The following is a 12,954-nucleotide window of genomic DNA, read 5'->3' as shown; positions in this document are numbered from 1 at the left end:
CCTCTGCTGAAATCGCAGATGGACTGAGGTTGGGAGATGTCTGCTTCAACCTCCTGCTCCAAGCAGGGCTAACCTCAAAGTTAGCACAGGTTTTATTCTATAAAAAAAAATCAATGAGCTTGCTCGGGGCCATATCCAGCTGAGTCCCCCCTCTTCTTGGAGGAGAAACAAATGTGCATCTATGTTCACACCATGTCAACAAGTGCTCTGTCTGTAACACTGTCTGGAAGGGAGCAGAGGAACGTTAGCGTTTTTTCTCCTTGAAATTCATTTTTTTTACGTATTTTGGGATTTCCTGTGCCATGCAGGCAAAGGAAGCGTGAAACAAGTACAGCAAAGTCTTGCCCTGTTCTCTGTCCTCTGCTTGGCTGCTGTCACACTCTCTTTTCTTCTCCTAAAGGCTGAGGCAGAAATAAATACCCCCTGTAGAGGCTCAGAGCTTTAGCGCCCAGATTACCTGAGTCTCAGGGGAGACATGGGTACACTCATTTCTCAACACAAACCTCATGTCAAAAATAAAAAAATACTAGTCGTGTGAAAAAGCTGACAGCAAGGGAAGCCCAGGCTTGGAATTGCCTCGTGAGGGTCGTGTTTTGGGTCCCGCTCCTCAATTATTAGAGTAGCTGAAAGGAGGACAGGGAGAGGTGTCCCCAAACCCCCTCTGTTGCTCCTATTTGTAGATCATTGCAAGTATCTCAGCTCCATCACTGTTTGCATTTGTAGCGTCATTTATTGAATGTGGCCCTTACACCCTTGCATTTTTCCCCAAAAAGGGAGGTTTTGTATTTTTTAGTACTCGCGTTGGCTTGGAAGGAGCCAAGTCCAGGGTGGTCTTGACCTTTCTGGAGCTGGTCCTGCGGTGAGCCAGCCCTAGGGCTGCATCTAAGCCTTGTCTCAGTGTGGGGAATGGTGGAAAACAAGGCAGTGCCAGTGCTGGGGCCCACTGCCCACACTAGCTTCCCCTCCCCGTGTCTTTTTAGCAGCTACATCGTAGAAAAGAAGGATCCAAGAACTTAAAAGCAGAAAGCATGTTCTGCGGGGTGTAGGTTGCAGACTAAATGAGTCAGGTTGGGAAGAAACAGGCTTCCAGCCACGCTCCCCTTCCACAAGGCTGAAAAAGGAACTCTCCAAAGCACTTGTGAGTCTGCACGTGCAAAGACCTTCCTCCCACCACCCAGCTGCCTCCCTGGGAGGTCCAGACCCCGCAGACGAGAGCCGCAGTCGCTCCCTGACGCTCTCCCTGAACACCCTCTGAGCAGAGAGGCAATCTCCCACAGAAGAAACCTTGTGTGTTCATCTCCTCTAATTTTAGATGCCTAATAATTGCCTCAGATTAAGCTAATTGTTCAGGCTCTGTTATTTTCCATGGAGAGGAACAGGTACTTCCCATTCACCCAAACGGTCTTGGGAACCTGTCTGAGGAAGGGATGAATCACTCCCCAAAAATATTTCTCTCTCACTCTTTGCCGCAGAACAAGCCCGGGTAGGTAATTCAGGCCGAGACAACGAACCTTTTAATTTCTAAAGCTAGGCCAGGCGAATCCCACAAGCGGCCAAGTGTGTGCAGGGAAGTGGAGTTTAGGTTACCCCTTCGTTGTGCCCTTTCCAGACTTCCATGATCTTGATTTTGCATCTCTCGTGCAATCCCTTTAACCTAACTTTTTCACCAAAAAGGGGTTAAGAGGCAAATAACCATCTTCATCACACCTATGGTTACCAACCCATCCCTGAGCCCTCAAACAAGAGGTTCTGTACAGGCTTTTCTGGCTGACTTCAGCAAGCAAAGCACCGATGGCACCAGGGGAAGGCAGGGTGCATCTCTGTGGCACATCCAGAGGCTCATACATCGGTGTGGTCCATGCAAATGCTTCCTCAGCTGCTAAACTGTGCCTGCCTAAAGAATCTTTTCTGTTATCAGAGAGGAAAAACAAGCCCTAAAATAATTCTGGTGGGATCAGAGCTAGGAAAAAAAAAGCACTGAGATGAAAGCCACCTCCAGTCAGGAGGGTTATCACAGGTTACACACCACTGCGAGCTCGTATCAGATATAAACACCATGTGAAATCAGAGCCGTGTGACATATATGCTGCCAGTGTCAAAGCAAAAGAGAGTAAACATGACAGTGCAAATGTAATTAACATTTCGTGTTCTAATTTTAACAGGGATTTATCTCGCAATAAAATCCTGTCGATTGAGGAACATGCTTTTGAGCCACTTCCTTTTTTGCAGATTATGTAAGTTCTAAAAGTTTCTTTTTAGTGTATTTACTGAAGTCTGTTTGCATTTATAACCTTTTTTTTTTTGTGCTAGAAAATGCTCCTGTTATTTTTAGAACAATGACTACATTTCTCCTGCTAAAGGACTGAGCTGAAGAGATCAATGCAGATGGCTGGATGACCCGCAACAGGATGAGGGATCACAGCGTGGTTGTCCAAACGCAGCCGTAGTAGAAGCCATTTCTTGAAGGCTTGCTGTGTCCTGCAGGAGAAATAGATTAAGCACATGTGCACTTCATTTCCTCTCCTTGACAGGTTAAAAAAAAATGAGAAAGCGGCAGTTTCCTCCCTATTCTACCTTGGATTTGCATATTTCCTACAAATCAATGCCGCTTCGCTCCAGCTTCCTGCAGGACAGAGCCGATTCATTGCTGTGATCTTCTTTTTCCCCAGAAACCTCAGCGGAAATCTCATTGCACAGATCCAGAACAGCACATTCCAGGCATGGCACGGGATGCAGTTTTTGCAGAAGCTGTAAGTTTTAACAAGGTCTAAAGGCAGATCAGAGGGGGACTCTGCAGTGGCTGTGAGGAAGAGCAGATTTGCTCTCTGTATGGTACTGAATCCTACTATAGATGTCATCCAGGGGCCACCAAAAGTCTGCAGCCTGAAAGCCACTTTCTCCTGGCCTGTGTATCTTCTCTGTGGCTTCCTTGAACCAGCATCAGGTTCAAACAGCAGCGGAGGAGAGCCTAAGGGGATGGATAAGAAAGAAATGCTGGTGGCAAGGGAGAAGAGGCAGGGTGGTGAGGGGTATGAGATGTGACCCAGATTTCTAGCCAGAAATGTCACTTTGCATATTTGCATTTAGAAGTAAAATGTCTCAAAAACATCCACAAAAAGGAAACTTTGGGGTTTTTTGGTGTCTTGAGAAAATGTGACTTAATCCAGAGTCGGTTCTATCAAAAAGCCCTTCCAGGGATAGGATCACTGTTTCCATCTGGACCTGAAGTAAGCAGGGAGCCAGGGCGTTTTGCCCACCAAAGGTTCATATGCATAAGGAAAAGGCCACAGTCTCCCTGCCCCCCTGAAAAGTGCAATACTTCTCATGTGATGCACCAAATAAAGTGGGAGAATAAATTCTGAATGACAATTCCCGTAGGACTAGGCCACAGCTTTGCCTGGCTGGATGCCAGTTTAGGTACAGTGGAAATGTAAGAAAATATGGAAAGGAAGACTCCAAAATAACATCAAAGTCCTGGTGGAGGGAAGCAAAGAGAAGGTGTGAGCTGAGGAGGAAAGAAAGAGCTGTTGTGTTTTCCAGAAGCAGCACTTCTGGGCTTTTGCTCTTTTAGCTGGAGATAATCAGGACCTGATGTATTTTGTGAATCAGCCCATCAGCATCTGTTCCTGCCTCTAGCCTTCATCCCAGGCCCTTCCTCACGCGCGTAGCACCAAGCCAATTTTTTATCTTCAGGCTGAAATTTCCTATGTTTGTTCTCCACTTGAAAGGAAATTCTTTGGGGAGGTTTGAGTAAAAATTGTTCAGCCAAATCCACATCTGCCATCCATAAAAGCAGGCTGGATCCTTACCAACCACAAAGCTGTTTACACCACTCACACAGCAGAGAGGAGCCTGGAAAGGGGATTTCGATGTAATTCAGCAGCAGAGCTAATCGGCACAACTCTCTCTGGGCCTCTCTGTTATTCAAAGGGTAGAAATGTGAAGCCTGGCAAAGACCAAAAACTCCTTGATCACAGAAATACTTTGCAATGATCTAGTGGAAATTCACTTTGATTTAGCTGTGTTTATACTGTTCAGGAACCACTGGGGACAGGCCGTCTCCACGTGCCCCTACCCACACAGCTCACGTCCTTCCCATCACCCACTCACAACGGTGTGTTGTTTTTTTCAGGATCCTAAGCCACAACCCCCTGTCTGTTATTACTGACCCATCGTTCTTCAAGCTGCCTTCAGTCAAATATCTGTAAGTATTGACTCATTTTTACCACATTAATATAGATCTTTGTCTCTCTCGAGTGCCCTGTTGTCAGGAAAGCAGAGATGCTGTAGCAAATCTCACTCTTCTCCCAGCCTTATTCTGCTAGAGGCACAAAATCCCCGGCACCCACAGAGCAAAGCAAAGGCCAAGCAGTTCTGGTTGTGTCCTCAGCTGCAAAGCAGCCAAGGAGCTGGGACACAAGGATGTCAAGGTCTGGGGCTGCGGAGTGGCCTGAAGGGTCTGGGAATGCCCCCCACTCCTGCTGGAGTACTGAGAAGGTGGGACCCTGGTCTTTGGGGCACTCATGCCGGCAGTCCTGGGCTCCTGCGCACCCCACATCCCCACCCCGCTGCCTTGACGCAGCTCAGGGCAGATGATGCCCTGTGTTGAGCATGATTCATAGCGTCCTATGGCTCCTGCTCACCTCCACGTGACTCCTCAGGGAGGAAGATGTCCAGGCTTTCTGCAGAGGTCTTTCCTACTCACAGCCCCTCTATCTCACAAATACCACTTGCTTTCTGCTCAGCACATTCTCTCTTTTCACTGGTATAATCTCTCTTTCCAAGGGCGCAGTGAATTCATCCTCTGCGACAAGATGTGTCTCCCTTCAAGGACTGGAGCTGCACTTGTGGGAGAGCAGGAGGAGGGTTTTGAGCCAGGGAATCCTTTCTGTTCGCATTTGTCTCCCATGAGATCTGCAGGGTCCCCTCCTGATTCAGACCCCATGGTTAGGAATGGGTCAAAGCAGAAAGACAATAGGGTTTTGAATCATTTCTGTTTGATTAGGCCAATGTGGGTCCCTTTGCAAACATGACCACAATCATCAGGGACCTGATCTTGTTCTCAGAGCAGAGTGCTGGTAATGCCACCTGAAAATTTAATGTGGTTTTTCAAATCCTTTCAGAGACCTGGGCGCAACACGAGTGACTCAGCAGACGTTGCTCACGCTCCTCCTGACAACAGCTGGCTTGGAAACTCTGTGAGTATGCAGGGATTCGGTCCCAGCTGCCAGCAGGTCATGATTGCTGAAACAAGGGGTCTGCTTGGGAAACAGATCAGCTCACCACTAAATCAGAATAACCCCAGTAAGCCTGAGGTTTGCTGTTTACTTTTACGTTACATTTTCCAAGTTTTTCAAAGGGAAGTTTTAAATTAAGGTAGGGAGTGTTTCTGTTTCAAACTGAATTTTAGGATTGGTTCCATTTGCAAAGGTAAAATCAACATTTTGATGCCACCAGAGAAGCTTATCTTCTATTTGAAACCTCTCTGAGAAATTTGGAGAACGTATTTGTCCAGGGGGGTGGGAAGTTTCCCAGAGCTGTAGAAGAAATCCAAGTGAAATCGTGACGCGTTATCTGTGTGTTACCTCAGTTGGACTCGGTGACACGGATTGAGATGCTGTTTCTCCAGTAACCTTTTAATCTTTAGCAAACTGCCCAGTGATGTGGCCTGCTGCTTCTGCCAGGAGGAACACACCACCGAAACCTCGTGCAGGACCATTGAGTTCCACTGCGAGAACCTGTGCATCAACAGCGTTCCCCACTGCGGTAGGCTTCCCGATGATGTAGACCCCTCAGATGCCCAGTTTCCTCTACCTTTAGGAGATGCTGTAGCATGGCCCCATTTTGTGGGGGTTCCCAGGCAGTGTTGGCCACCTCGATGGCATCAGTCCAGCCTGGTGGCTCCTGACCAGTCCCAGGGTCACTAAATCTGGGCAGAGTCTCTAAAGGAGCTTCATCCATGTGAGGCCTTTAACTCGGCCCAAAGGCCAGTGCAGGCAGCTCAGGTGAGACCTGTGAGGCCTCAGGCTGTGCTCCCTGAGCCATGGGCACAAAAAGTTCCCCTTTGAGCACGACTTGGAAAAAACAAGGGTTGAAAAGTTACTAGTGATTACACGTATCTTCTGTGTCAAATACTATCTTGAGAAGAAATAGCTCGCTGGGCTAAACAAACACATGAGCTTCCAATCCACACAGTGCATCTAGCCAAGGAAATCACACGTGCCCAGTACCGTTCCCAAGCACTGGAAAGCCCCGTCTGCTCATAAGCCCCCCAATTTCCCCTGACAACCTCCTGAGCCTTTCCAGTGCCACCATACCTTGGCTAGTCAGAGCTTAGCAGCAAGAGGGGTCCCAGACACAGCACAGACAAGGCCAAAGGGTCCCACAATGTTTGCATTGCTCTGGCAAGGTGGCACGTGCTGAGCTGCACCTCGAACCTGCCACCCACGCTAGAAACCCCAAGACCCATAACCAAGCATAAGCAGGCTCTGCAGAAACCTCCTGTAACGCACGACGTGTTGGAGGGGGTCTGGGATATACAGGCTCCAAAAATTGCCTGAGTGACCTTGGAAAATTGCCTGGTCTCTCTGCCACCCTGCTCCCCACGTGTAGGAGAGAGGACAGTAACCCCAGTCTCCTTTGCAGGGCGTTAGGTGAACACCAAGCGTCGTTATTCTCTTGTTAGCCTGTGCAGCGTGAGCAGTGCACTGTCCTGCTCGATCTTTGCACAGGGTAAATATCATCCTCTTCAAAGCAGAGACAAGCTGGACTTCTGCAAATAGATACCAGGAAGGTTTCCAAAGTCCCCGAGTAACTCATTTTTAAACTGGATGTGGACAAGTGAGCCTAACCTCGTCACAAGTCTAGGGAAAACAGGCTGCTGAGCCATTTAGGGCTAGATACTCAAAGGTATTTCTGTGTCCAATTTCCCATCATTTTAACAGGGAAAAAAAGGCCTAAATACCTTTGTAATCTGTAAATATTCTTGACCATGTCACCCTGCCGCTGGCATTAAGCTATCTGCAAAGCAGGATTAGAGATAAGGTTGTGTTTGCAGCCTCGGTGTAGGACTCTTGAAGACTTATCCTGGCTCTGCAGGCTCAGCGGGTGCCCTCTGCATGCCGGGGCAGGAGCTCTCCTGGGCTGTTTGCATCACTCTGGGTCAAATCCCCCCGTCTTCCCCTTCTTCTAGGCCTGGGTGATGGGAGCTGCATCTATCAGCAGAGAAACAGCTCTCCATTATCAGGGGCTCGCTCTGACCGCAGATTCTTGCAGACAATGACCCAGAGGCATTTTAATGTGAAATATCCCAGGTTTTCCTGACTGCAGGGAGAAGGGTTAGTTGGGATAACCGAGCAGAGACAAACCCTGTGTCTTGGGTGTTCTGCTTTCCAGGCTCACTCCGGGTTTAAAAGCTTTAGGGTGATTTTAGCAACTCAACACTGGCTCGTATCGAGCTGTGGGAAACTCTCCGACAGCAAACCCATTCCCCTGGGATGTTTCCCACTGATCCAAACAGCCCTGGGAGACACCAGAAAAGAAACATCTCTCTGTTCTGCCCTGATGAGATAATCTGATTGATTTAACAAGATTTTTCCCGTCCGTAACACATCCACCATTCAGTTCACACACTCCCTTGTCTCAAAGAGGAGCGCCTGCTGCTCGGGGTAAACCTTTGACCCTGCTCTCTTGGTGTTTTACAGCTCGCACATCAGCAGAGACGCGAGGAGAAATAAAGGAAGCAGGACGATCCAGCTCGGTGTTGAACCTCAAGCCTGAGGAGCCTTCACTCGGAGACCGTGATACCGTAACGCTCACGGTTATCCTGAGCCTGACCAGCCTTGGTGGTGACCTCAGTAACCCGAATGGTAGCATTTCCAGATCAAATTCACATTCCCCTCAACACTTACCCAGGCAGGAAGGCAAAGCCAATGAGAAGCTGATGCTCATACTGCACAGGATTCAGCACATGGGCTGGACCAGTGAAGCTGAGAAAAGGAAACTATATTTTCTAGCAAAGGCACTAGCGGCCGAGCTGGAGAAGCAGCTGTCTAAGGCTAAAAGCATCGTGACTTTGCAAAACACTGCCTCATCCCTGCCAGCGCCTGCCGTGCAGAAGGACGAGGCGCACAAGACCCCAGCAGTGGAGGGAGAGACAACCATGGGCCGGGTACCGGAGCAGCATGCCTGGGGCTCTAAGCAGGCAGTATTACACCCTTGGGAAGAAGCTGGCAGGTTAGACCCCATGGATGACACCTCCGTCTTCAGACATCACAAAATACCTGCGCCTCCTTCAAAACCCTTCCTTCCGCGCCCCCCAGCAGAGTCCCCTCGTTTGTCCATGTCTTTTAAGATTCCAAGTTATTTTGATGCTGTGGAACAGACCAAGAAAACTCAGGGGATGGAGGGTGCAGAGGATGTAGAGGATTTGGGGGATGTAGCATATACAGAGGAAGCACCACCTCCAATGCAGGACTATGACTGGACTTACAAAAGACGCAAGCGGGAGGACAGCCTGTATCTGGATAAAGACAACGACCTTTTCTACGAGGCGTTTGGCAATGAGAATCCAGAGGAAGAGCCCCCACCAACAGAAAGTAAAGCAGAGCAGAGACTAAACGCAAACCAGCGTTTTTTCTATAACCTGTTGATTAACAACAGCCTCCCCGATGCAAGCAGCGTGCTGACGGACACGGCTGAGGAAGAGGGTTCCTTTCTAGGTGGGCGTTTACCACCTGTCCCTCGAACCATGGAAACACACTTGAAGCAACAAAAAGAAGAATCCAGCCTCCTCAATAAATCAGGGAGCTCCAACATCCCAAGCAGCGTGCCGGTTCAGAGAAACCTCTTTGAAGCCAAGGTCAATGAACAGCTCCACTTGCTCGTCGCGGACGAAGCCGTGCGGGCGTTCATGGCCTACGTGGCGCGAGCCCTGCGGAGGGAATGCCGCCTGCGCAAGCTCCGGCTGACCTGCGCGAAGCTGGTCTCCAAGACAGGGCTGCTCGTACAGCTGCTCAGCAAGAAGCACGGTGGCCGCAGAGCCTCTGCTCTCATGGACGAGTGTCTCCTGGAAGGGGACATTTCCAGTGCCGTGGCCCATGTCGAGGATATGGACAGGAATGCCACAGGGAAGGTAGGAGAGATACTGGGCATTGCTGGGTGCGTCCTTCTGGACAACAGGGAATGGAAGGAGCAACCCTCTCTCCCCTCTTGATTTTCTCTTCTCCCAGGCGAAACTAATGTACGACATTGGCGACGGGCTCCAGTTAGCAATATCAATGTCTGTCATGATCATGGTTGTTCTCTTGGCGGTCTGTATCTTCGAGGTAAGCCCATAACTCGTTTGACAGACACCTGTCAGTCAAGCCTTGGAGCTGGAGCGCACAGGGGCAGGGGCAGTGCCTCCCCGCAGGGTTTATGAGCCCCGAGGTGCCGCTGCAGATGCCCGTGGACATGCTGGGTAGCACAGGAGATGTTTTTCCAACCTTGAGAGCTGATCCACACCATACAGCTCAGCACGGGGGGGAGCCTGTCCTGGCATCTGTCACGACCTGTCGGCAGCTAACAGCTTCCTTGAAGGGGGCTGTGGCTCCTCATCACAGCCTCTCCCATCAGCCCTTCCCTGAGTTTTAGCCCGCAATCCCTAGAGTCACCTCCCAGGCTCTTCTCCCGACCCCGTTCTGCTCTCCTGCCAGCACCGATTGCTTTCAGCCGTGCAGCAATTCCCCTGCTACCTTCCCTCTTGCCAAAATCAAATCCTTCTGCAAGGTGCGATGGCTCTGCGTGGGTCAGGGCACTGCCAGAGACAGGCAGGGGAAAGGACCCCGCACCCCCACAGAGTTTCAGCCTCCCTTTGGGGCCCTTCTCCTCAGAAAAAATAGCTTTTATTTCTTTAAAAGCCTACCAATGTGTTTCAGACCGGGTTAAGCAGGAGGGGAGTACCCCGTGCAGATAAAGGCAGACATAAACATTGCTGAGATTAGGAGAGCTCGGGGAGTTCAGGTCACTCCGGAGGCAGGGAGAAGCGGGGAGCTGGGAAGGGAGGATGGGCTCTGGCTAAAAAACGTGGCTGCTGGCACAGACTTGCACGTGTATATAACAGGCTCGGTTGGAGGAAGAACCTTTTGGCCTCCCTTGGTTTGCAGAGCACAATGAGAAAACGTTACAAGTCTCTTTCTCTCTCTCCCCTTCACCAGGCTTGCTCCCGAAAACATGCAGCTGTTTCCGGACCCCAAAGCACCGGGAAATCATGCCCGAGTCGGTAATGACTCCCTGCGCCACGCCACTGCCGTGCCACAACCAGTCTTTACTCTGAATAGCACCCAATCCCCGAGCCCCCCGCAGCACCCAAGCCCCGAGCCCCCCGCAGCACCCAATCCCCGAGCCCCCCGCAGCACCCAATCCCCGAGCCCCCCGCAGCCACACGGGTGCCTGCTGCCAAAGACTCACCAATCTGTGGTTAAATCATGTAGCTTTTTTAAGAGACCCACAAAAGGGACCCCAAAGCACGAGTGGTCGGCACGGCTGCGAGCTCCCATCTCCACCGGCCACCCAGGCAGCCCTTTGCCACGCCGGTGATGCTACACCCTGGATGTGTTGGTCCCACGTGGTCCCACATCCCTGCGACCACGCTGCCCGGCCCTGAGGAAGTACCTCTTTGCTCTGGTCTCCACCAAAACTCTTCTCTGGTGAGAGCTCTGCTCTGTTTCCCCCTGCCCCGCTCCCCGGAGAGCCTGTTGAAGAGCTCCCTGCTGTCCTCTCCAGACACCCTTCACATCCAGGACTCATTCCAGCTGCGTCAGCCAGCACCGGCCCTTCCTTCTGGGGCTCCTCATCTTCCTCAGGGTCAGGGAAACGTCACCCCAAGCAGGCAGAGGCTTCTGCCCTGGCAGGGTGCTGGCACCCGCCGCAGCCCTCCCTGGCCGAGCCTCCCTGCTTACGGATCAGGAACGGTGAATTCTGGGGCGATGATGTACAAAAGCCTTTTTTTCTCCCCCTTTAACCTGCTAAATCCAGATGTTTCTCAGCGCCACTTGCCTGAACCCTCCAGCAGCCTCTTCCCTGCAGGGCAGGGTGCGGGCAACCTGCCCGCCAGTGCCTGCCATCACCGGCTGCCTTCGCTTTTTATCCTTATTTGCCTGTTTTTTTTTTCCCAGGTTCTTTCAAAAACTCCTGCCACGGCGATGGAGGAGGAACGAGGATGACATAGAGCAGGTAAGGGCAGGGGTGTCCCGTCTGCCCGCAGACTGCCCCGCCGGCTCTTCCTCACCCTCTCCCAACCCTTCCGTGGTCCTTCCCAGGGCTTGCCTGGGTCGGACCCGAGCGAAAACAATCCGCTGTGGCTGGGAGCCCGCTACCAGCCCCTCGACGCCCAGCAGGAAGCGGCGCTGGCTGAGCTGTGCTCCCAGGAGTCCTCGGACGAGGAGGAGATCTTCCAGAAGACCGAGGCCGGGTAAGTGCGATGGCGACAAGGCCCGTGCAGCCGCTTCGGTTCCTGTTCTGGCGTAGGAACTGCTGAGGCTTTCCTCGGCTGCCCTTTCCTTGGACGGTATTTCCTTGGCTGTTATTTCCTTGGATGCTGCTTCCTTGGCTGTTATTTCCTTGCTCTTATGTCCTCGTTGTGATTTTTTTGCTCTTATTTCTTCGCTGTTATTTCCTGGCTGTTATTTCCTTGGTCATTATTTCCTTGCTGTTATTTCCTCACTGTTATTTCCTTGCTGTTATTTCCTCACTGTTATTTCCTTGCTGTTATTTCCTTGCTGTTATTTCCTCACTGTTATTTCCTCGCTGTTATTTCCTTGCTGTTATGTCCTTGCTGTTATTTCCTTGCTATTATTTCCTTGCTGTTATTTCCTTGCTGTTATTTCCTTGCTGTTATTTCCTCGCTGTTATTTCCTGGCTGTCATTCCTTGGCTGTTATTTCCTGGCTGTTATTTCCTCGCTGTTATTTCCTCGCTGCTATTTCCTCGCTGCTATTTCCTCGCTGTTATTCCAGCTGGATGCCCACAGCACCCCAGAAAAGCGACAGCCATGGGGAAGTGCGCCCACCCGGAGACCCGCCGCCTCTGCCCCACAGCTCCGGCGCACCCCAACAGCCACAGCCACCGTTCCCCTCCACGGCGGAGGGTGCCCCGGGCGGCCACTAGCTCGGGACCCCCCAACCCTCATCCCAGCAGGACGGGCAGAGGGGGGCGAGGCACAGGAAGCGCTCGTAGGGCTCCGGCAGCAGCACCCGGTGCCATGGAGGGGGCGTCCCCGCAGGGGAGCACGTGGGGACGGGGTAAAGGTGTTGTTTGTTCAAGGGCGGGCGGGACGACCATTAAAACGTGCAGAGTTTGTCACCCAGAGTGTCCTGTGAGTGCATGGAAGCGTGCACACGTGTGCCAGGGCCTGTGCACACGTGCACACACACACGTGTTGCGGTAACACGAGGGCCATGAGCAGGCGGGGGCCAGGGGATGGGTGAGCAGCAGAGCCCGGCTGGCTGCCGGTCCCTGCCTGCGAGGGCATGTGCTTGCACATGTGTGTGCACGCGTGTGAGTACACATGTGTAGTACCTGTGTGTGCACGTGTAGGGGTGTGCCTGCCTGTCCTTGTGTTGGTGTGCATCTGCCCCGTGTGTGTGCGGGTGTGTGCACACGTGTGCCCATTCACGTGTGTCTGTGCGTGTGTGCCTGCCATGTGCATGCGTGTGTGTGCTTGTATGTGTGCTCGTGTGCATGTGTGCATCCATACATGTGTGTGCACGTGTGTGCACACGTACGTGTATGTGAGCACGTGTATGTGCGTGTGTGCATGTGTATGCATGTGTGTACATGTGCATGTGTGTACATGTGTGTGCATGTGTGTGTGCATGTCTGCATGTGTGCACACGTGTGCACATGTGAACAGGGGTGTGTGCACGTGTGTATATATACGTGTGCACATGCATACGTGTGTGTGCACGTGTGTACG

General features: G+C 51.5%; 1 protein-coding gene across 1 annotated transcript; it reads left to right on the top strand.

Moving 5' to 3' along the window:
• Positions 1–2,151: 2,151 nt before the first annotated feature.
• On the top strand, positions 2,152–12,400 carry LOC137673692 (leucine-rich repeat-containing protein 37A2-like). Its single transcript, XM_068418652.1, has 11 exons — positions 2,152–2,234; positions 2,670–2,750; positions 4,133–4,204; positions 5,124–5,198; positions 5,648–5,766; positions 7,704–9,133; positions 9,231–9,326; positions 10,197–10,261; positions 11,157–11,214; positions 11,301–11,452; positions 11,996–12,400. The coding sequence occupies exons 2-11, from the start codon at positions 2,731–2,733 to the stop codon at positions 12,144–12,146; spliced, it is 2,238 nt and encodes a 745-aa protein (XP_068274753.1). The 5' UTR covers positions 2,152–2,234; positions 2,670–2,730; the 3' UTR covers positions 12,147–12,400.
• The last annotated feature ends 554 nt before the right edge of the window (positions 12,401–12,954 follow it).

This window comes from Nyctibius grandis, chromosome 26 (genome assembly GCF_013368605.1).
Source record: "Nyctibius grandis isolate bNycGra1 chromosome 26, bNycGra1.pri, whole genome shotgun sequence".
Classification (NCBI taxonomy): Eukaryota; Metazoa; Chordata; class Aves; order Nyctibiiformes; family Nyctibiidae; genus Nyctibius; species Nyctibius grandis.
This window is presented reverse-complemented; position numbering and strand designations above follow the sequence as displayed.

Excerpts from the sequence above, each read along its gene's own strand:
- LOC137673692 (XM_068418652.1), top strand. The coding sequence starts at position 2,731 with ATGCAGTTTTTGCAGAAGCT. Across the intron at positions 4,205-5,123 it reads CTGCCTTCAGTCAAATATCT|AGACCTGGGCGCAACACGAG; the intron begins GTAAGTATTGAC and ends AAATCCTTTCAG. Across the intron at positions 11,453-11,995 it reads TTCCAGAAGACCGAGGCCGG|CTGGATGCCCACAGCACCCC; the intron begins GTAAGTGCGATG and ends CTGTTATTCCAG.